This window comes from Sapajus apella, unplaced genomic scaffold (assembly GCF_009761245.1).
Source record: "Sapajus apella isolate SASKATOON/1434 unplaced genomic scaffold, GSC_monkey_1.0 scaffold11, whole genome shotgun sequence".
In the NCBI taxonomy this organism is placed as follows: domain Eukaryota; kingdom Metazoa; phylum Chordata; class Mammalia; order Primates; family Cebidae; genus Sapajus; species Sapajus apella.
This window is the reverse complement of record NW_022436951.1, coordinates 11,043,725-11,067,064: the sequence shown is the minus strand read 5'-3', so window position 1 is coordinate 11,067,064 and position 23,340 is coordinate 11,043,725. Positions and strand designations below refer to the sequence as shown.

Below are 23,340 nucleotides of genomic sequence, written 5' to 3'. Positions count from 1 at the left end.
GATTGTTTCCTTTTTGTTTTTCCCAAACATTTTTGATTTGTAGTTGGCTGAATCCATGGTTGCAGAACCTGTGGATACACAGGGCCAACTATGTAAACCTTAAAAAAACACACATTTAGGAAGGACAGCAAGCTATAAGGAGTTTACTGCTTAAACAGAAATAGTGTAAGGTGATGCAGCTGCATGACCTGGGATTATTTTTCAAGATTTGAGATTTTTTTAAGTTTAAGATTTGTCAAAGCGTGGTATAGAAAAAGTATGATTTTTAACAAACAAGGCACTGGGCTTGAGAGTCTGTTTTTCAAGTGTAGAAAAACCTATCATGTAACACTTAGAGACAGAATTATCCTCTATTTGGATGCATTTTTCCTTTTGCAGATGTAGATAAAAACAAGAATCATTTCATGATCTATGTCTGTGAAATCCTAGGGTTATTAATAGAACAGAATCCAAATTTATGCTATGTCAACTAGCTCTGTTTTCCCTATGCTTTCCTTACACCTTAGTTGTAAATCATCTTGCAAGAAGACCTATTGCTCTTTGGGACCACCAATGCTTCAGTATTCTAGAATCTTAACAGGAAAATGCTGGAGTCAACCAACCTCTAGCCTTCAGCTAGTAGCTTAGTTGACTAAATGAGAAAAGTGCTAGCCGGGTACGGTGGCTTACTCATGTAATCCCAGCACTTTGGGAGGCTGAGGTGGGCAGATCACTCGAGGTCAGGGGTTCAAGAAGAAAAGCGCTATACCAGAATAGCATTGTGTCAATTATTCCCCATAAACAAAGTAAGCAGACTGAAAAACTAGAGAAATTCTTGCCATGAGTTCACACATAGATTCTGGTCAGAGTGCCAGCCAAGTGCCAGGTACGTTCTAGGCACTAGGGAATAACATCCTTGATCCCATGAAGCTTACATTCTAATTGGGGCAGACAGAAATAGACAAACAATAATATGTCAGGCAAAAGTAAATTTTAAGCAGGAATGTCTATGGAATTTTGTTCTAGACAAAAAAAAAAATTTAAGCAGGAAAATAAGGCAGAATAAGGAAATAAAGAGCATCTGGAGTACTATTTTAGATAATGGGGTCACGTTTGGCATTCTTGGTAGGAAACCATTTAGTGAAGATTTGAATGAAATTAAAGGGTGAACCACGTTCATACCTAGGGGAAGAACATCCCAAGAGGAGAGAAATGCAAGGGTAAGGTCTGATACCAGAGCGTGTTCAACAGTTGAAAGAGTAGCGAGGAGGCCTCCACAGCGGGAAGAGAGTGAGCGAGGGAGGCGAGGTCGGGTATGAGGCACCGGAGAGATGTGATAGCTGATGGTGAGTGTGGCAGGTACTGTAGGGCTTTGTAGTTCATGGTAAAGACTGGATTTTATTCTGATTGAGATAAGAAGCCACTGGAAACCTTTGAGTAGAAGAGTTGCCTAATGTAAAACTCCATTTTAAACGGATAACACTGGCTGCTGCATGAATCTTATTGAAGATAAAAGAACTTAGGGCTTTAAGGCAGCCATCATTTTCTAGCTTTTTCCCAGCTGATCCTTTGTTCAAATGAAACCTCATGACAAGCCCCACATCTCAAACACAAAAAAAGCCTGGCTTACCTTCAGGGAACAGTTTTAAATCGCTGGGCAAATAAACTTTTAGCATCCTACTGGAATGTCCATGAGACACTTTGAATTGGGCTATGGTCAACCCAGGGTAGCTACATGTGAGCTCCACAGATCAAGTGTTTCTCCACATACATTTAATATTATTAATAAGGAAAATGAATGATGGTTTTCACTAATATAGCACAAATAATGTAAGTACTTTCACAACTACTCTATCACTTGGAGTTTGTTGTAACTATACAAGGAAAAATAATCTTAGCAAGTATCAAATTCAATTTGAAAGTGTTAATGCTGGAAGTTTACAAATATAAGCTTTGGTTATCTCCTTGGTAGACCAACATGTTTTTAATTAGAAGAGAGAATGTTCTGTGAATTCAGGCTATATTTTCATATCTATATTACTTTTTAGACCAAATACCATTTTACCCACTGCATTATTTTCTGTTTTATGAAAGAAAGTAGTTAGCTTGTCAGATTATGTTGGCTGTCAGCTAATTTTTAAGTTTTTTACTGCCAGCCTTTCCTTGGTACATATGGATTTGATACATAGATATAGATTTAAGACTAGAAATACTTATATATATATGTATATATGTGTATATCTATATATACACACACACATATGTATATGCATATAAATGGTATTCCAGTGTCCTTTTATAGGATAAAATTCAATCTTATATTAGAAAAGTACATTCGTACATAGTTTTTGATTATTCAAGATATAAATGTTGAACAACTAAGTGCTAGACAATATGTTATGTGCAAAATTAACACTAGAAAATTCTTCCCCAGAGCACTGATTTATCATTATGCAGGCACAAATCTTTAATTCTTTAATCACATAAAATTATTTTCTTCTAATAACTTCATCTCAAATTCCCTTTGGTTTCTGTGAAAGAATCTTATAATATGTCACTATAAATACAAATTATGAAAAATTTGTGCAAACACACCTCCTTTCCAGGAAGAACCACAAATCTTCCTGATTTGAGGATACATTAGAAAACAAATTATTTAATCACAAAGTACAATGAAGTCCTAGAAAAAAAAAAGAGCTACCTAGCGGAAGGATCTGCTATAATCATGATGGGATTGATTATCTTGTTCCTTATCAGTGATAACTACAAGTAATGTGACTGGACAATAAATATCCTTGATATAAATTTAAACTACCCTGGAAAGAAAAACCAAAAAACAATCAAGGCTTTGTGTACAAGCATTTTCCCTCAATGGTGTGGGCATTTTAGATTTTCTGTTAATTTTTAAGTGTCCCAACAAAAGGAAAACATATAATTTTGGTATTCCCTAAATAGTTACTTTCTCTTTCAAATTGAAAGCTGCCTTCAACTAAAAATTCTCACTCTTACCCTTTATGTCAAGGCTTGATAGGAAAATATGACTACTTGTAAAATTTAAAACTACAGCAGGAGGAAAAGACGCAAAGAACAAAACAAGATTATTGCTGTCTATAATTGTAACAGCTTATAGAGGCAGCACTTCTTAAGCTTAGCATTTTCCATGAGAAAAAAAGTATGTAGATAATTATTAAATTTCTTACAGTCTATGAATATTGAGATTTCCTTTTTGTAATTATGTGCTATAAATATTTATCATTCTCAAATTTAAAATAAGAAGTGATTGAGCAAACATAATACTGTTGCCTAAGTTCTTAATAAATGTTGGTTCATGACATAAATGGCAAAACTATAGCTGTTTTGTTTGTTTTAACCCTTTTGATAATAAAAACATAAGTTCATATACATTGAAACTGGAATTCAAATTCAACTTGGTATTACACCCATTGTGAACTTCATTAATTCTCTTTAAAATCATGTTTAAATGTCCTATGATAATTGAATATCTATTTTATTTAGACACTCACTAGATGACAAAAATAAATTTTATGAAAGTAAAATATATTGTTCATTATAATTCACTACTCGTGTTTTAAACCAAAATAATATATTCAAGTAGAATCGTGGATGCGGTATACTGTGGCAAATTAGTAACAAGGGTTTATTTTTCTTAGCACACTCATAATAATTCCACATATGTCTGCCTAGTTAGGTCATTTACTTAAACTGAATTTCTAACTGAGGCAATGTTTTTAAACCCCATAAAGTTTTAAAAATCCGACTGAAATGGGCAATTTTTTTCCTAATAGCCTTAACATATCAACTTTCTTCCGTTTTCTCTGTAATATCCCACTCCCACCCTGCTCATAAATATGTTGTATTAGTTCCCTTTTACACTGCTGTAAAGAACTACCTGAGACTGGGTAATTTATGAAAAGGTTTAATTGACTACCATTTCCACAGGCTGTACAGGAAGCATGGCCAAAAGGCCTCAGGAAACTTACAATCATAGCAGAAGGAGAAAAAGAAAAGGAAGGGGAAAATGCCACACACTTTCAAACCATCAGCTCTCATAATAACTCACTCACTATCACAAGAACAGCAAGGGGGAAGTCTGCTCCATGATTCAGTCATCTCTGACCAGGTCCCTTCTCCAACATATTGGGATTACAATTAGAAATCAGATTTGGGTGGGGACACAGAGCCAAACCATATCATTCTTCCCCTGGCGCCTCTCAAATCTCATGTCCTTTTCACTTTTCAAAACCAACCATGTCTTCCCAATAGTCCCTCAAAGTCTTAACTCATCCCAGCATTAACTCAAAAGTCCAAGTCCAAAGTCTCATGCAAGACAAGGCAGGTCCTTTCAGCCTATGAGCCTGTAAAATAAAATACAAGTTAGTTACTTCCATACAGTGAGGGTACAGATATTGGGTAAATGTTTCCATTCCAAAAGGGAGATATTGGCCAAAGCCAAGGGGCTACAGGCCCCACGCAAGTCTGAAATCCAACCGGTCAGTCATTAAACCTTGAGGCTCCAAAATAATCTCCTTTGACTCCATGTCTCACCTTTAGGGCATGCTGATAAAAAGGGTGGGTTCCCGTGGCCTTTGGCAGCTCCATTCCTGTGGCTCTGCAAGGTACAACCCCCGAGGCTGCTTTCACGGGCTGGCATTCAATGCCTGCAGCTTTCCCAGGCTCATGGTACACACTGTTGGTGGTTCCACCATTCTGGGGTCTGAAAGAGAGTGGCCCCCTTCTCACAGCTCCACTCGGCAATGCCCCAGTGGGGACTCTTTGTGGGGGTTCCAACCCCTCATTTTCCCTCCACACTGCTCCAGCAGAGGTTCTCCCTGAGGTCTCCACCACTGCAGCAGACTTCTGCCTAGACATCCAGGCATTTCGATACAACCTCTGAAATCCCAAACCTCAACTTCTTGCCTTCTGCACACCTTCAGGCCCAATATCATGTGGAAGCCACCAAGGATTGGGGCTTCCACCTTCTGAAGCCACATCCTAAGCAATACCTTGGTCCCTTTTAGCCACGGCTGGGGCTGGAGCAGCTGGAACACAGAATGCCATGTCCCAAGGCTGCACAGAGCAGCTGGGCCCTAGGCATTGTCCATGAAACCAATTTTTCCCTCCTATGCCTCTGGGCCTGTGAGGGAAGGGGCCGCCATCAAGGTCCCTGAAATACCCTGAAGACATTTTCCCCCTTGTCCTGCTATTAACATTTGGCTCCTCTTTACTTATGGAAATTTCTGCAGCAGGCTTGAATTCCTCCCCAGAAAATGGATTTTTCTTTTCTACCACATAGTCAGGCTGCAAATTTTCCATACATTTATGCTCTGCTTCCATTTTAAATATAAGGTGCAGTTTCAGATTATCTCTTTGTTCACGCATATGAGCGTACAGTTTTAGCAACAGCCAGATCACTTCTTGAATGCTTTGCTGCTTACAAATTTCTTCTGCCAAATACCCTAAATCATCTCTCTCAAGTTCAAATTTCCACAGATCTCTAGGGCAGAGGCAAAACACTGCCAGTCTCTTTGCTAAAGCAAAGCAAGGGTGACCTTTAATCCAGTTCCCAACAAGTTCCTCATCTCCATCTGAGACCTCCTCAGCCTGGACTTCATTGTCCATATCATTGTCAGCATTTTGGTCAAAACCTTTCAACAAGTCTCTAGGAAGTTCCAAACTTTCTCACATGTTTCTTTCTTCTCCTGAGCCGTCCAAGCTGTTCCAACCTCTGTTTATTACCCAGTTGCAATGTCACTTCCACATTTTCAGGTATCTTCATAGCAATGCCCCACTTTCCTGGTACCAATTTTCTGTATTAGTTCATTCTCACACTGCTGTAAAGAACTATCTGAGACTGCGGAATTTATGAAGAAAAGAGATTTAATCAGCTCACACTTCTACAGGCTATACGGGAAGCATGGCTAAGAGGCCGCAGAAAACTTTTAATCATGGCAAAAGGTAAAGGGGAAGCACTACACTTTTAAACCATCAGATCTCATGAGAATTCACTCACTATCACGAGATCAGCAAGGGAGAAGTCTGCCCCCATGATACAATCACCTCCCATCAGGCCTCTCCTATGACATACGGGGATTACAATTCAAGATTAGATTTGGGTGAGGACACAGAGCCAACCCATATCACATAGCCATTCTAAAAACTAGTAATACATTTATGAGAAGACAACATTTCTCAAAATCCACTAGTCTTCCGCCAGTGTTAGGTTTGGAATGCTTGGTTTCCAAAATGCTACTCTTGGTTTTCCTTGAATTTATTCAAACTCTCCTTCTTAAATATTTATCAAGTTCCTAGTTGGTTCTAGGCACCACTGTGTATCTCTGGTCTCCCACTGATTTAAGTGATGTAAGTGATTCTGTCTTTAGTGTTTTTCTTCCTTCACTGGACATTCTTTTCTTAGATAGTTGAATGGAAATCTGGGATCAGTCCAGCTCTTAATCTTGAGCTTCATACTAGATATCTCTTCCCAGACTTCTCTCAAGCACCTCAGCCTAGTTATCAAAAATGGAACTTACCCATTTTCCCGGAATCCTATTGTTCACTCCTCTTCTTTCTGTTTGTGGCAGCACCATCCAACCATTCTCAATTCAACCAGTGATCTTTGTTAACCATGATTTAGATTGTGGCACTCCCCTGCTTAAAACCCTCTATAGCCAGGTGTGGTGGCTCATGCCTGTTATCCCAGGACCTTGGGAGACCAAGGTAGGGGGATCACTTGAACTCAGGAGTTCAAGACCAGCCTGGGCAAAATGGCAAAATCCTGTCTCTACCAAAAAAAAATACAAAAATTAGCAGGGCATGGTGGCACACACCTGTGGTCCCAGCTAATCGGGAGGCTAAGGTGGGAGAATCACTTGAGCCTGGGAGGTCAAGCAGTGAGCCAAGATCATGTGACTGCACTCCAGCCTGAGTGACAGAGTGAGAGAGTGAGACCCCTATCTCAAAACAAACAAACAAAGAACCCTTTGTTAGATTCTCATTGCATTTAGAATAAATCCCAATTCCTCACCACAGCCTTATTCTGCAGTCTGGACTCTGGCTGTCTCCCCAATCTCATCTCTTATCTCCCTCTACTGCCTTACTAACCTTGGCCACACCAGCCATCTTTTGCTTATTTCAACAGAAGATTTTTTAAATTAAATGGAGAGTAGAAAATAATCATCACCCTACATATGCATAAACACACACACACATGTATATTGAAGTCCTCAGGTTGTAAAAACTTGAGTTAAAGGTGAAACAATTACTATATAAATTTGATCCGAATTTATACATAGAAAAGAAATTTAATGGTGATGCTCAAAATCATGCAACTTGTCTAGTGTAGTGAGTTTACTATTCACACCTCCATTGTAAATAGCTAATTTCTCAAAATATTTTACTTAATGTCAAGTTGTAGATATTCAAACATGCACTAGATAGAAAAACAATCCATGCCACAGATATTCTGGGACATGATGTGTCCCAGATGTTTTATGGTGTTCTATGATGTTGGAATAGGAAATAGAAGGAAAAGCCTTTCTTAATTCCACTCTGCATTTTCAGGTACTCTGTTGATCGACACACAGATATGGACAGAATATTCAACATAGATTCTGGAAATGGTTCCATTTTTACATCGAAACTTCTTGACCGCGAAACACTGCTATGGCACAACATTACAGTGATAGCAACAGAGATCAGTAAGTCCTACCTAATACCACTGCTGTCCCCATTGATAGAGTGAGTGTCCCAGCAAGGGCTGGGGAGCATATCACCATGTACTGACAATCTCACTTAACATATATATTGAGGGAAAGAGCCCTGGAGTGATTTCCAGTAATGCCTCTTCTAGACATACATTGGTTCATTCATAAATGGAGAGGCAACCATGGAAGTTCTGCAGTCTGAAAACAATAAAATGGGAATGTATCTCACAAATGAGATTGAATTGGTACTTGATGGATTTAATTCCAACAAGCTTATAAATTAGAACATTACATAAACAGCTGCAGAAAAACAGACTCTCAATTAGACATTGCGTGGGGAGCAAAAGATGAGAGGGGTCAAGTATATTGAAAAATGTGGGCATTGTTTAGAAAGTTTTTAGATATCAGTCCTCTAGTTTACTATAGAATTTCTATTTCAAAGTCTTTATAGAATTAAGAGATAAATTATCACTTTTCCATGGTATACCAAAGTGAGTAATATAAACTACAAAGTAATCAATAAAATGATTAGGATGAATTTTATGGTAGCCCATGAAACTGAAGGCAAAGAACAATAGTGCCAAAAGAATGCTTCAAATAAAGTGATTACACACAATGCAAACTAATGTATATTGTAAATACAATGTGCAGACTGAAGAACATAAGTGGAAAATGATCTTTAAAATAATTTAATGTTTAAAAATATGCTTCTGAAATATAGCTCACTTTTTAGTTTTTGTGTTTAATTTTAAAAGTTCTAAACATTTTTAGCTCACTTTGGGTATCTAGTGTGAAATATTCCATATCGAACAGTTTATTACAGTTGTATTTTCTGTCAGGATAGCTCATGAGATTTGAAGTGACTAAAGGATATTTGGTAGACTAGTAACCAATATGGGCAAAATGAAGCATTGCTTTTAGATCGTGATAAGGACAGTGCATTAGAAATAAGCTAGGAATTTGCTCTTTAGGATTTATGTCAAGATTTAGCTTGAAGTTTATGTTAATTTATATTAAGGGACAAGTGTGGATACCAAAGACAGAGCATCTTTTAAGTTTTTAAATTATAGAATTATTTTCCACTGAAAAGGACCATTAAGACCATGAAATTTTATTTTTTACCAAAGCAGTTTTTCAGAAGTATTTTAAGCTTTGTGGCTAAAAATTTGTTTTTAAGATTTAATGTTTCTATGACACATTTAAAGTATTAGTGACTAAGATCTCTTAAAAGTTAATATTCAGCTGCTCTAACTTTTGAAGAATAGTGTGAGTAAAATTTTAGACACAAGTGATCTTAAAGAATCTTACTGTCTAATCTTCCTAACAAACTTTGATATAACAGAAGCCAAGAGCTTGTATAAAACCAGCTGCTGCTCACCTCAGGGCCTTTGCATGTGCTGATTCCTCTACCTGAAAAGCCAGAAATATTCACATGGCTTAAACCTTCTCTTCATTCACATCTCTGGGCAAATAATGTCTCGTCAGAGAAGCAGTCCTCTGTCATCATTCTAAGTAGCGCCTCTATTTATCTCAATCATTTTTCCATGCTTAATTTCTCTACAGCATTTACTACCTAACACATTATATGTTGATGTGTTTATGGTTTGTCCATCCCCATTAGAATAAAGCTCCAGGAAACAGGATCTTTGTTATGTTTCCTACGTGCCCCAGCATCTCAAGTAGAGGCTGCTATATATTAGGTATTAGATGCTCACTAAATACTTACAAAGTGAACAAACAAATAGACATACTAGTGAAGTAAATGAAGAGAGCTGAGTTGATGGATTCTAACTCCTAATTCGTACACCAGGAATCTGTCTTCCATACTGTGCTAGAAGATTATCACAGAAAGAAACCAAAATCCTTCATTTATCTCAGGTCTGCGAACATTGATTCCGCTCTGTCATTAATTCCAGATGAACAGCCTGGGCTTTCAGCCTGGGCTTGGAGTCAGACAGACCCAAATTTGAATCTGGACTTCACGCTTTACTGTCTCTGGAAACACAGATAAATTACTTAATTTCTCTATGCCTCAGTTTCCTCATCGACAAAATGGGGGCAGTAACTCTGTCCACCTCAGAAGTTTGTGAGAATTAAATAACATCATATAGCAAAGGGTTTAGCATGACATCTCGCTCTCACTCAGCACTCGAACTAAAACACTAAGATTGATCACTATCCTTTGGTCTTCTGCTGTTTCGTTCATTTTCCCTCTGTCCATCTGCTCCCCATCTGCCTGCTTCCTTGAAAATCTACCTCTAAAATGCCTTTCTTGGTTTTGTGTTACCTTAAGGTTTATTATGCAGTTGAACTATGTCAACACAAGTAGCTTTGTCCCCCAGTTAACTTCAACAGGTGTATCCAACTCCAGATGTACCAAACAATCTAATTCTACTTTTTGTGACCACATTGGTACTTGATGCCCGGTAGTACTGCAGCTTGGGGAATCCGTGCATGAATGAGAATGAAGGAGTTGAGTAGATGGTGTATAAAGGGAATCGGCAATCAACATGTAAATGGCTTTTTCTTTCTTTTTGGTATGTGACAGATAATCCAAAGCAAAGTAGCCGAGTACCTCTATATATTAAAGTTCTAGATGTCAATGACAACGCCCCAGAATTTGCAGAGTTCTATGAAACTTTTGTCTGTGAAAAAGCAAAGGCAGATCAGGTGAGTTTCATTAAAAAGTACATTCAAGTTGAAAGATTAATTTAGGTCTTCTAATCATTCAGATGATTCACAGGGCTGAAGGAGAGTTGTGAATTATCTATGAAGTGAATGCTACGGAAATTAATGCTATAAATACGAACCAGGACTTACATATGAGAACTAACAGTTTTGAAGAACTGGAAGTTCATCAAAGACTGATGCTGATTCCAAATCGATCTCAAGTTTTCGTTAAAATAGATTAGTCACAGCTTTATTGGAAAAATCTGTATTGGTGAACAGATCGTTTAATTACCATACGCCCTTGAAGTAATAACTAGAACATACTTTATAATGGCCTATAATTCATAATTTCACTTATTTACTTTGACCATCTGTATAAGTAATACAAATTCATGAATGTTTTACTGTTTTACACATTTGTCCCCACATGAAATAGGTCTTTGCTGCCAGTGATATAAAAATTATGTTTCAGTTAATTAAAATCGAAATACACTGTTAAAGTACATGTGCAACTAGGAAGCTGGTTACCAAGTTCTATACACTCATTTCCTTTTTTGTTTTTTGCGAGTTGATAGCTTACGTAATGCTAAGAGTGCCTTTCTAAACAGACTGTCCAAAGAGCACTTCTACTTTGTGAAGTTGCAGTGTTGTCACAGACTATTGGGAAATTTTATAGCTTAGCATCACTCAAGGCCAGATGTTTCTCAATCAGGGTGATTTCCTCCCTGGGGATATTTTCAGTATCTTGAGAGAGTTTGATTGTCACACTAGACGGTGCTACTGGTATCTGGTGGGTAGAGGCCAGAGTTGCTGCTGAACATCCCGCAATGCACAGGACATCCATCCCCACCACAAAGAATCGTCCCCTACCTTTTGGTTTTCTAGCCCATAATAAAACGGATTCACTGTACATGACTTAGAGGCTATCATTTCGGTAATTAAATTTTAAATCATTTTGTCAAGCAATTTATTGCAAAATTGTAAGAAACACTTTTGAGTTATCAAAACTTTATGGAAGCATTCTGGTTTTTCTCTTAGTTGATTCAGACCCTACATGCTGTTGACAAGGATGACCCTTATAGTGGACACCAATTTTCATTTTCTTTGGCCCCTGAAGCAGCCAGTGGCTCAAACTTTACCATTCAAGACAACAAAGGTAAATGAGTTCAATTTACCTTCTTTATCTCCATCTATAACCATACATATATCTGTACGTATGTGTATATCTGTATCTCTTTTCATTTCCCATCACAGTTGATTCAATACATGACACAGTATCCACATACATTCACCACTTTGCTTTCCATTCCAGACAACACGGCGGGAATCTTAACTCGGAAAAATGGCTATAATAGACACGAGATGAGCACCTATCTCTTGCCTGTGGTCATTTCAGACAACGACTACCCAGTTCAAAGCAGCACTGGGACAGTGACTGTCCGGGTCTGTGCATGTGACCACCACGGGAACATGCAGTCCTGCCATGCGGAGGCGCTCATCCACCCCACGGGACTGAGCACGGGGGCTCTGGTTGCCATCCTTCTGTGCATCGTGATCCTACTAGGTAAACTGGTTCTCCCTGCCTCCTATCTCCCCATGGTGAGGGGCTCACACTGTTACTGTGACACTCTAGATTTATCTGCCTCCCCCATTAAGGCATACAGCCTGATCTAGGTGAGTAGAGTTACATGCTGAGAATCTGTGCTGTACGATGTGAACACATTTTTTGCTTGAAAATGGCTTTGGAGAATGAACAGACGTGAAAGTTGCTCGTGTCTTTGCTTGCCCAGGAATCACTCCACGGAAAGAATCTCTTGTCTATCAGACTGGGAATGAATCTTGAGGGATTTCAGGGCAACATCAATGTGCTCTTTTCATTTCATTTGTTGTGTAATTTTTTTACTTGGAAAACGTTGTTGTTAAGTGTCTGGCATGGAGTATATGATGAGGGCCCTTTCTATGAAGGTAAAGGTTAAAGTACTACGGGAAAGTGGGAAAAGGAATGTGATGATTTTTCTCTCATCCTGGAAAAATAAAAGCTCTGAAATTTTTTTAACCCAGCAAACTAATGTTGATCTACCATTTATATGATTACCTTCTTAGCATTGCTCTCTGATTGCCACATACATAAGGTCTATTTCTCGCATAACCATAAACAGCCTCTGTGATTGAGGAGATAAGTATGGGGTCCCAAAAGAAATGAATGTAATAAAAATGAAAATCAGGGTCTAACAAGGATTCAAATGAAATTTTTACCCCCAACCAACTAATTAAGCCTACAAGTCGAGCTCAGATTTCTCAACAGGCCCTTGACTGTTTTGTGAACTAAGAAATCAAATATTTGTTAATGCAGCCTTTCCAAAAATAAAAGCAAGATTTGTAAAGCTTGTCTATATAGTGAAAAGAAAAAGTAAGAAGTTAAGAGTCAACCTGAATTATACAGGGGGGAAAACTCTTCTTTAAAAAATGAAGACAGAGTGACTTTGAGAAGAGTAAAAAAGAACCTGCATTTCGCCAAGAACAGAATGCCTAGGGATTCCTGCTCGAGAGCTCCTTCACTTTCTACATCAACCTGCTAACTCTAACAGAAGCCTTGAGACTCAGCTACAGAACTGTGATTCTCTTTGTCAATTAAGATTTGGGGAAAGTATTTTAAGATATGAGCGTAAATAAAAGCTGACAGTGTGCAAAGACAAATGAGTGTTTCTAATGGTGTGAGTCTGTGAACATTGTTTTGGAAGAGAAAGATATGAATGTTCTTTTTGATGAAAAGGGTTATTTTTTAGAAACCTTGGATTGGTAGGGCTGAACCCATGGTCTCTTTTAGTCATCTATGGAAGGAGAGATAACTCACATCTGACAGAGGTGATTCTTCCTTTCTCTCATCATCTACACATTTTCTCTTCCCCCTTTTCTTCCTTCTAGTCAACTCACTGAATCTTCCCCCTCTCATTTTCTTCCTCCAATGAATTAACTGTCTCCTCCTGACTTCTAATTGGCCTCGGTAACTCCCACATCTTGTTTAATCTCTTCAGAATTCTATACCTAATAAAAAGGAAGGAGAAAGATGGGATTTAGCCTTAACTAGGTACACACCATAGGTCAGATGCTGTGCAAGATACTTTACAAAGGTTTTTCTCACCTAATCCTCAGCACCATTTGGTGCATACTTAACTGTACCTTAAATATGAAAGCTGCGGTTCCGAGATGTGAAGTAATGTAGCCATGTCACGTGTCTGACACGTGGTAGAACTAAAGTTTCCAACCCAAGTTTTCTTCCCCAGGCTTGGTGCCTGAAGACTGCACTCTGCTCTCTTTTAAAATTTAGGAAATGCAGGACAATTTCCAGGCCGAAAGATGGCCCAAACTTAAAATGTGGCAATTGAAGAAAGTGGAGGAAAATGAAGGATAGCCACATTGATATAGGAAGAAATCTGGAGTCAAGAAAGTAGATCATATGGTAATGGATATTTTACAAAAATAAGGCAACAGTGAAAACAGCTAGACAACCACTACATCTCATGTCTTATGGTGCCTTAGAGTTTGCAAAACTTTCACATTTATTAACTCATTCCTGACAATAAGACTGGGTACTGCAAGACTGCTTTTCTTTTACAAATAAGAAAATTGGCTTAGAACAGTCAAATCATTTAATTTAACCCAGATCTCTTGACCCTCTAGTTTTATGATGAAAGTCTGAATACAAATTTACCCAATTGTCCCTCTATGCCTGCCCCCAAAAATTTTACTGCTGCCCTCTGGTTGTAAAAGTATAAAGGAAAGAGGGAGACTCAGTTCCTGCTGAGGGCACCTCATCAGGGTATCACTTTCTAAGAATGCCTCATGTGCTTACCAGTCACATTTTGACATTTTATAAAAGTTCGCTTTGAGAGCTCTCCTTCTAGACAGGGATACTCTCAAGAAATTCTGTTCAGATGTGCACTGGGCTAATAAGAAAAGATATCGGCCATTTTCGCTGTAGAAGAATTAGGTTAAATAAATGCCTTTGATTTCTTGAATGTGCCCTCTCCCTTCTAGACAGTTGCACTTCCAGATGTGCATAGGACTAAAATAAAAGCTGTAGATACCTTAAGCCAGGGAAGAATTAGGAGGTGATGATAAAAGCCTGCCTCTTGCCTTACATGACTGAATGAGCCCAGGTACATAAGCGCTTAATTCCTGGAGAGACAGTTGGCTTGATTCTATTCTCTAATCCCAATGACCGTCCTTACTTACAACCCTCTGTTTTGCAAATCCCTGTCATTCTTCACACTGGCAACCAGTATGAAAGGTAGATCATGAGCATCCCTCTGCCCAAAGCCCTGCAGTTCTCTTCATGTCTTTGTTCAAATTATGCAACTTCCCTCCAATAACATATACAAAACTGTGCTAGTGGGCGTGGTGGCTCACACCTGTAATCCCAGCACTTTGGGAGGCTGAGGCAGGTGGATCACTTGAGGTCATGAGGTCGAGACTAGCCTGGTCCAACGTAATGAAACCCTGTCTCTACTAAAAATACAAAAATTAGCCAGGTGTGGTGATGAGTGCCTATAATCCCAGCTACTTGGGAGGCAGAGGCAGGAGAATTGCTGGAACCTGGGAGGCGGAGGTTGCAGTGATCTGAGATCGTACCACTGCACTCCAGCGTGGGCGACAAAGCGAGACTCCATCTTAAAAACAAAAAACAAAACAAACAAACAAAAAAAAAACTGCTGTATGATCATATGGGCTCCTCAAACATATATATACAATAGCACTTTTTCTCCACCTTGTTCTGCTCTGCTCTTTCTTATTCATATTGCACTTATCATCTTCTAACAATATCCTTATTTATGACACACATTGTTTATTTTGTCACCATCCAACTATCCCCCACCCCACCCACCCCCTCACTCAGTGCCTAGAACCATATCTGGTACAGGGTAGGCACTACATAAATATTTATCAAATGAATGAATGAGTAAATACCCTGAATGGATGTGACACATTAGGCATCAGGATACTTTCTGGCAACAAAAGAGAGTGTGTACAATTACAAAACCACACACTTGAAAGTGGCAAAGTTACATTTCCTTTGAATACAGACTATACTCCAAACATGCTTCAGAGCATGGCAATTATGAGTACAGGCTTTTTAGTCTGACCAACCTGGATTTGAATTGCATGTACATGTAACATCTTTAAACTTCAATTTCCTATTCTGTAAAATGGGGTTTTAATGAGGGTATCTACTTTCTAGGACTATTGTGATAATTAAATGAGATTCAGTATGTTACGTACTTAGGACAGTGCTTAGCACATAGAAAGCTCTCAATAGGTAACCAATTATTATTAATACTAATGAAATTTTAATATATAGATATATGGGTGTGCCTACATTTATTATTATATAGGTAGTTATGTATACTCACTAAAGAGGCATTATTCCATAATTCTTATTGCAATAATTCAGTTTTCATGGCTCATAAAGATTGGGCCTTGTTATGGATGACATAGTAAAGAGACATTACTGCAACTTCCTGTAACAAACTCCTCTGCACAAGCCCCATTTAACAATGCACTTTGTGGCCTAGATGGCTGTTTTCTCTCTAAGCTTTTACTATGCTTGTATTTTTTTTCACCCATATGTCCATTTGTAGATAAATGTGTCTCTCTACAGGTAGCCAGCTGTGTTCCACCCAGCCAGCTGTGAAGAATGATCAGGAGCTATTTAAACACAATTCTTGCTTTGCCTCTAATTTCAGTTAGGAGGGAAAAATCAAAAGAATGAACATTCTCAGTAACAAACTTACAGAACATGAACCTTGGAAAAATATTTTTTAAAATCTCACATTATTTCATTTAGCTCAAACAGAAATAATATGGCATGAGGATTCTTACCTGCCCACTTCAAGTTAACCAATCTTGAAATCCAAAACAGCTTTCAGAATTATATCCCTGTCTCCAGGTATTTTCTGGAATAGTATCACTTTATATGTAGGAAAGGTATGCAAATATTCACATCTACCTTGGGCTTTAAACTAATTTTACACTTTTCTCAGGAAAAAAAAAAAAGAACAACAACAAAAAAGGCATAGCGCAAAAGTTATTTTAGATGTGGAGTTATGCAATCCCGTCGACACATCCCCAAAGGTGCCAGTCTTGTTTTTATAACCGGTTTCAGAGCATTTTAGGTGTTCAGCATAATTCGCACCCTGATTGAAGTACATTTCACTGAGGCTGAGTTTCTTTTTTTATTATCTTATTTTTTTCTTACCTTGAAACTAGTTTGCCATTTCAAAGTAAAAAGGAACTACTGTCAAAATATGATGGTGTTTTTATCCTCTACTTAAATTGTAACCTTCTTTCAAATATTTAGTCCATTTTGTGGGTCCCGGTTTGATCATGAATGGAGGCAAGTGCATCCTTAAAGACACAAAAGTTGAGTCTGCGTTTTCTAGAGAACTTTTAAAAACTTCACATTTGAGCACGGTGTTTCTTCCTGACATTAATTGGGCAGCAAATTAACTTTTCCTTCCCTTTCTGTTTTGTTTTCTGCTTCCAGTGACAGTGGTGCTGTTCGCAGCGCTGAGGCGGCAGCGAAAAAAAGAGCCTTTGATCATTTCCAAAGAGGACATCAGAGATAACATTGTCAGTTACAACGACGAAGGTGGTGGGGAGGAGGACACCCAGGCTTTTGATATCGGCACCCTGAGGAATCCTGAAGCCATAGAGGACAACAAATTACGAAGGGACATTGTGCCCGAAGCCCTTTTTCTACCCCGACGGACTCCAACAGCTCGAGACAACACCGATGTCAGAGATTTCATTAACCAAAGGTTAAAGGAAAATGACACGGACCCCACTGCCCCGCCATACGACTCCTTGGCCACTTACGCCTACGAAGGCACTGGCTCCGTGGCGGATTCCCTGAGCTCGCTGGAGTCAGTGACCACGGATGGAGATCAAGACTATGATTACCTTAGTGACTGGGGACCTCGATTCAAAAAGCTTGCAGATATGTACGGAGGAGTGGACAGTGACAAAGACTCCTAATCTGTTGCCTTTTTCATTTTCCAATACGACGCTGAAATATGTGAAGTGGCTATTTCTTTATATTTATCCACTACTCCGTGAAGGGTTCTCTGTTCTACCCGTTTTAAAAGCCAATGGCTGCCCTCTGTGTGGATCCAATGGTAGAGACTTTTTTCTACTACACTTTTATGAGCTTCCAAGGGGCAAATTTTTATTTTTTAGTGCATCCAGTTTACCAAGTCATCCCAACAGGCACGGGCCAGAGGGGAGGACAGGGAACAATGTTTCCATTTGTTCTCAGAGCAACGTGCTCACTTCTGCTGGCCTGGTGATTTACTACACGCCGTGTCAGGCCTGCCTACTGCCCTAACTACACATTTCACAGGCTAATGGGATAAGCGACTGCGCTTTAAAGATAAAAATATCATAGTGAAAGAAATGAGGGCATATCAGCTCACAAGGAGATAAACTACATGGGGGGGTTTATTTCTGTCGCAAAGAATTTAAAATAACACTTGCCCATCCTTATTGTTCTTCAAGAACTTTCTCTGGCATCAACCACTATTCAAAACCTCAAATCCACCCATATGTTAAAATTCTCATTACCCTTAAGGAATAGAAGCAAATTAAACGGTAACATCCAAAAACAACCACAAACTTAGTATGACTTCATTCCTTCCACTAACTCATAATTGGTTATATCCTAGACTAGACATGCGAAAGTTTGCCTTTGTACCATATAAAGGGGGCGGGGAAATAGCTAATAATGTTAACAAAGGAAATATATTTTAGCATACGTTAAAAGCTTTGGCCACCACATGTATCACGGGTCCCTTGAAATTCTTTCAACTATCAGTAGGCTAATGTCAAAATTGTTTAAAAATTCTTGAAGAATTTTCCTGAGATAAATTTTAACTCCTTGTCTATAGTTGTCAGTATTATTCTACTATACTGTATATGAAAGTAGCAGTGTGAAGTACAATAATTCATATTCTTCATATCCTTCTTACACAACTAAGTTGAATTAGTAAAGTTAGATTAAATAAAACTTGAATCTCACTCTACGAGTTCACTGGGGAGGTTAGAGCTACACTTGAACCTAATACCCTGCCCTTGACATCTGGAAACGTCTACCTATTTATATAATGTGATACATTTGGATAAACAACGTTGAGATTATGATGAAAACTTACATATTCCATGTTTGGAAGACCCTTACAAAGGGAAAATTGGATTCCTTTAAACAAAAATGTAATTAAAACGATATAGTTGATTTTCAAAAGCATTAATTTTTTTTTCATTGTTTTTAACTTTGCTTTCATGATCACCCTGCCATCCTTGACTTTGAACTAATGATAAAGTAATGGTCTCAAACTATGACAGAAAAGTAATGCAAAATCCATTCAATCTATTATTTCTCTAATTATGCAATTAGCCTCATAGTTATTATCCAGAGGACTCAATTGAACTGAACTAATCCTTCTGGCAAATTCAAATCATTTCTTTCACACGGTTGTTCTAATGACTTTTATCATTAGAATCTTACCTTGTGTAGTCATCAGAAATTTCCAACGTACTGTAATGAAAACAAACATCCTTTTTGAAAACCTAAAAGACAGGCTCTGTATATATATAGACTTAAGAATATGCTGAGTTCACTTATTAGTCTTAAGGATTTATTTTCAATTAATATTAATTTTCTATGAATAATTTTAGTGTCATTTCCATTTGGGGATATTGACATATCAGTACATATTTTCTGTTTGGAAACATGCTGTTGTTTAGTTATGTTTTAAATAGGCGTATTACCCAAGAAGTTAAGATGGAAATTTTAAAAGAAGAGAAGTGTAGTATTTTGGGTTACCTGATTCGAGTGAAAATTTTTACAATCATATTATTCCTGTGTCTTCTGAATGGTTTCCAATTTTATAATGGACTGTCCTATATATTAACAAGTATTTCATGCTTGAGGTGTTTCTTGCTTTCAGGGTTTTCTTTTCTCTAATTCTTCATACACACACACACACACACCACACACACACACACACACACAGAGGAATGCAACAAAGGGCTATATGAAGTCTTCGCTCCAATTAATTGATATGTATCATAGTCACAGGTAAGTGTTGAAAAAAGCTTAGTAAAGTTAATTAATAAAAACTAGTTATTCATAGCAATACAACAGCACCTTAATCACACAATTTACTATAAAATTAAAGAGGTCTCTATTCTTATGTTTTATGTCATGTAACAAATTGAATCAAGAAAGATAGTCCTGTAAAAAGAAAGGTATCATCTGAAGTTGAGGATTGACGCTAGCAATTTCCAATGTTTAAAGGAAAGATCTGCGTTCTCCTAATAAGTGAAAGTAAGTTCTATGGCAGAATATCTGAGATGTAATTGGCAAGGTCCTTTATCCCTCCCTAAAGATGATACAGCATACCAAGAACAGGTTAATATGACTACTTATGGAAATAACATTAATCTCTTATCACAAAAGCTGATGATGAAGTAAATTTATAGGAAACTGGATAATTTGAGACTGGGGCTGAATATTTAGTACCACGGTACTGTAAGTATCAAGTTGGAGTGGCATTTTCCTATAATTCAGACTCTTTGACATCGTGGAACCAATAGGAGACATAGTTCCATCACTCTCCAGCTTCCTGTCACTTCCTTCCCTCCCCAAGTATCAGGTCAAACATCATTGCATGTACAGATTTTGTTTTGTTTTGTTTTTAATTGCTAGGTCCCAGGCAACATGAAAGATTACTGGAGAAAAAAATAATTTTCAGCTCAGTTTTTTCATTGTCTGTGTCCTAATTTTAGATGTTGGTGATAGGAAAGATGGAAGGAGAGTGGGAAGAAGTAAAATTTTAATATTGGTTTCGATCACTGAGAAACTAAAATCCATTAAACATAACCAGATTGCTTTTGTGGGTTGTTTCAAGGACATTGAGATCTTTCTGATGATATGTTTTTGCCCTCTATTCAAAAAGAAGAGTTCCTTTAAACTACTAAGATGTTCCCCAGAATATGCTGAATTTTAAAAAACATTAAGCGATTGTTTAAAGCCCCTTCACTTCCTGGCCACTTTCTGCTGAAAGGTCTAAAAAACACATGTGCCAAAATAAGTAAATAAATCAAACGGGAAAGAAGCAAAGATGATTCCATAGAACCATAAGAGAGGAAATCTGGGTGCAGTAAATAAATAGATGTTCTTTCCAGAACTTTCCTGCCTTTACAGTTTGGGTACATAAAGGGATGTTCAGCAACGAAGTTACTCCCTTTTCAGATGGAACAAAACCTGCCCATTTAATTTTAACTCAGTATTTTAAAAAAAAGTGTGGTTTAGTTTTTATTTTCAGTTCCCAAAAAGTTGGGCAAAAAGTTCTTAAAAATGGAATCTGTATCTTAGAAGCATCCAAATTTTATGAATCCAAATTAACTTTAGAATGTTTCCATTACTTTCACTTTTACATACATAAATTTTCAATGTCCTGATCGGCTGAACAATATCTCACATCAAATGCTTTGCCTGGAAATAGATCTTCCATCAGGGATAATGGTGTGTAAACTATGAGTTGGACAATTCTGTATACTCAAGCACCATTAAAAGCATGCAGTTGAAAAGAAAGATCAAAGATGATTACTGTGCACAAACTAAATATTTAAACCACATACTCATTCTTATCAGCTAAATTCATTTTCACCAGGAGCAGACCACCAAATAAATTATTTTATTCTAATCACTAGTTTTGAAGCAGTATAATTACTCTGGAAGAAGACTCTAAAAAGTCATGATTCCCCACTATTTTGAAATGTATCCTCTAACAAGGATCATTTTAGTGTAATCTTAATTCTTATATTTTATCAAGATGAAATATTTTTTGAATTGTGACATTATAAAAGGGGACTCAAAATCCAAGCAGTCTGTGTTTAAATTAACACTACAACCTTCCTTATCAGATTCTAAGAGTAGAAAAACTAACACTTGGTATGTGAATCTTCAGGAAAATGAGCTGTTTCCTAAGCTCAAATAAGCAGCTTCCTTTTCCAGAGAATATAGAATTATACTGTGGTCTCCTTAAATGTTCAGTAGCTCTTACGGTCACAGCATTTTTAATCTCCCTGTGGCATCTTTATGGAATAATTTTCTTAAGGGATAATTCTCTACTAAAAATATCAGACCCCAACCATATTTAATGTGGAGAGCAATACCCTCTTAGAAAATACATTGACTCATACACTTGTTAAAAGTTAATAAAGAAATAGCTCATTTTTAAAGCCAGAAGTTTATGGTCTCTGCATCATCAATTTAATTTAAGCATTGCTGAGACAATCTTTAATCTACTCCCCATTTTGTAATACCTTATTTATGGTGCATTTTCATCTTTATTTGGGGGAAACGTTAGCCCAGCAGAGCCGGCAAATGAAAGTGTTGAAAAGAGGTCAAATGGAAACAAAGGCTCTTGCCCGCTGCATTTCAGACAGGACTGAGGCACTTAGCTGAGGAGCCACTGGGTTATTAGATTAATTTCAAAAGAGCTTTACAAGTTGCTTAATTCCATTTTTTTTTTTCAAAAACCCATGAACCACAAACTCAAATTTCTCCTCAAATGGGGTTAATTTGACAAATGAGGCATGGATCCAGCCTTGTGGAAAAAGCATTCCACTCTAATGAGGTCTTGGTCTTTCTTGTGAGGCGATGCTATTTATGTAAATATGTCTGGAGCCACCTTCTCTAAGCTTTTAGTTTTCTATGATCTGTTAGTTTAGTGTTTATTAAAGAATCAAATGTATAGAATTACTAGGCATTCGGGGAGAATACTGTGTAGCAAATGTAAAACTGATCCGCTCAGAAGAAACGTAGGAATGCTTCAAACCCACTGTACTGTTTTGTTTGAGATTATTTTTCATTGCTTTCAGAGTGAACTGCATAGGAATCGGCCTTATAATAAATGCTATGTGCGTCTTCAGTAGTACCAAGCTAAGGCAATTTGGCATTCTCCCACTGTGATTTGTGATTTTCAAACCCAGAAAATAAAAGCTTTTTGGTATTGATTGTTTTTAATTAAAACCACTTGCAAGTATAAACTGAAATTGATGCCACCCTTGAAGACTGACTGGCGGGCGTGCTCAGTTCTTGTTTTCCTCAGTATCATTCATGTCTTCGGCAACAAAAACACCTGATGAAAGCAAGCCCTGCTCAGCTTCCGTTGACATTTCTAGGTAGGAAGATCTTCATAACCTCGAAGTTTACCTAAGAAAGTTTTCTGTGTTAGAAGAATGGGGTTGAGAGTATTCACTTTGAGCTCAGTGTGGCCGGGCCTTTTGTGGCAGTCAAATGGCAAATACGCACTCCTTGAAATGGCTTCTTTTATTTTGTTTTGTTTTCTTAGACTTATAAATTTGAAAAGAATGCAATTTAAAAAGTGATTTCTCACAAAGAGTAAATATGCCTTTTGCAAATCAATTTTTGTAACAAGTTATTTATATGATATTACTTAATAAACTGCCTTTTTTCTAACTTGTTTTTTTTTCAATTCTCTCAAACTATTGTTTGTAATCACAGATTTTTTTTAATATCCATGCTAACACACTTGATCTTTCTGAACCTGTTGTTTTAACCTCTCAGAGAGCTAACAAAAGCTGACTTATTGTACAACAATTAGCTTGTAAACAATAGTTTTCCCAGCCAGCAATATATATCATTGGCACTGCCCTGCAGACTTCTTACTGCTGGGACATCGAGAATTCTACTATTGTTTATGGAATTGCTTTATTGAGAAGAAAGCTGTTTATCCTCATGGCAATTGCTTTAGATTTAAAAAAAAAAAAAAAAAAAAAGGACAGTTCTATATTCTTGCCCCTCCCAAATCATCATCCATTATTTGTCTCTGGGTTGATTAAACAAAAAAGATAAAGCAAGAGTCAGATCCAAGGAACATAA

At 37.5% G+C, this 23,340-nt stretch overlaps 1 protein-coding gene across 2 annotated transcripts in view; it reads left to right on the top strand.

Moving 5' to 3' along the window:
* Window positions 1-22,917, top strand: part of CDH6 (cadherin 6) — a 152,303-nt gene extending 129,386 nt beyond the window's left edge. For both annotated transcript variants that reach the window (XM_032279047.1, XM_032279048.1), the window contains exons 8-12: window positions 7,561-7,697; window positions 10,252-10,373; window positions 11,412-11,529; window positions 11,686-11,937; window positions 16,918-22,917. In XM_032279047.1, the coding sequence (XP_032134938.1) occupies window positions 7,561-7,697; window positions 10,252-10,373; window positions 11,412-11,529; window positions 11,686-11,937; window positions 16,918-17,408 (1,120 nt within the window). In that variant the 3' untranslated portion in view covers window positions 17,409-22,917. The remainder of the gene's footprint in view (window positions 1-7,560; window positions 7,698-10,251; window positions 10,374-11,411; window positions 11,530-11,685; window positions 11,938-16,917) is intronic.
* The last annotated feature ends 423 nt before the right edge of the window (window positions 22,918-23,340 follow it).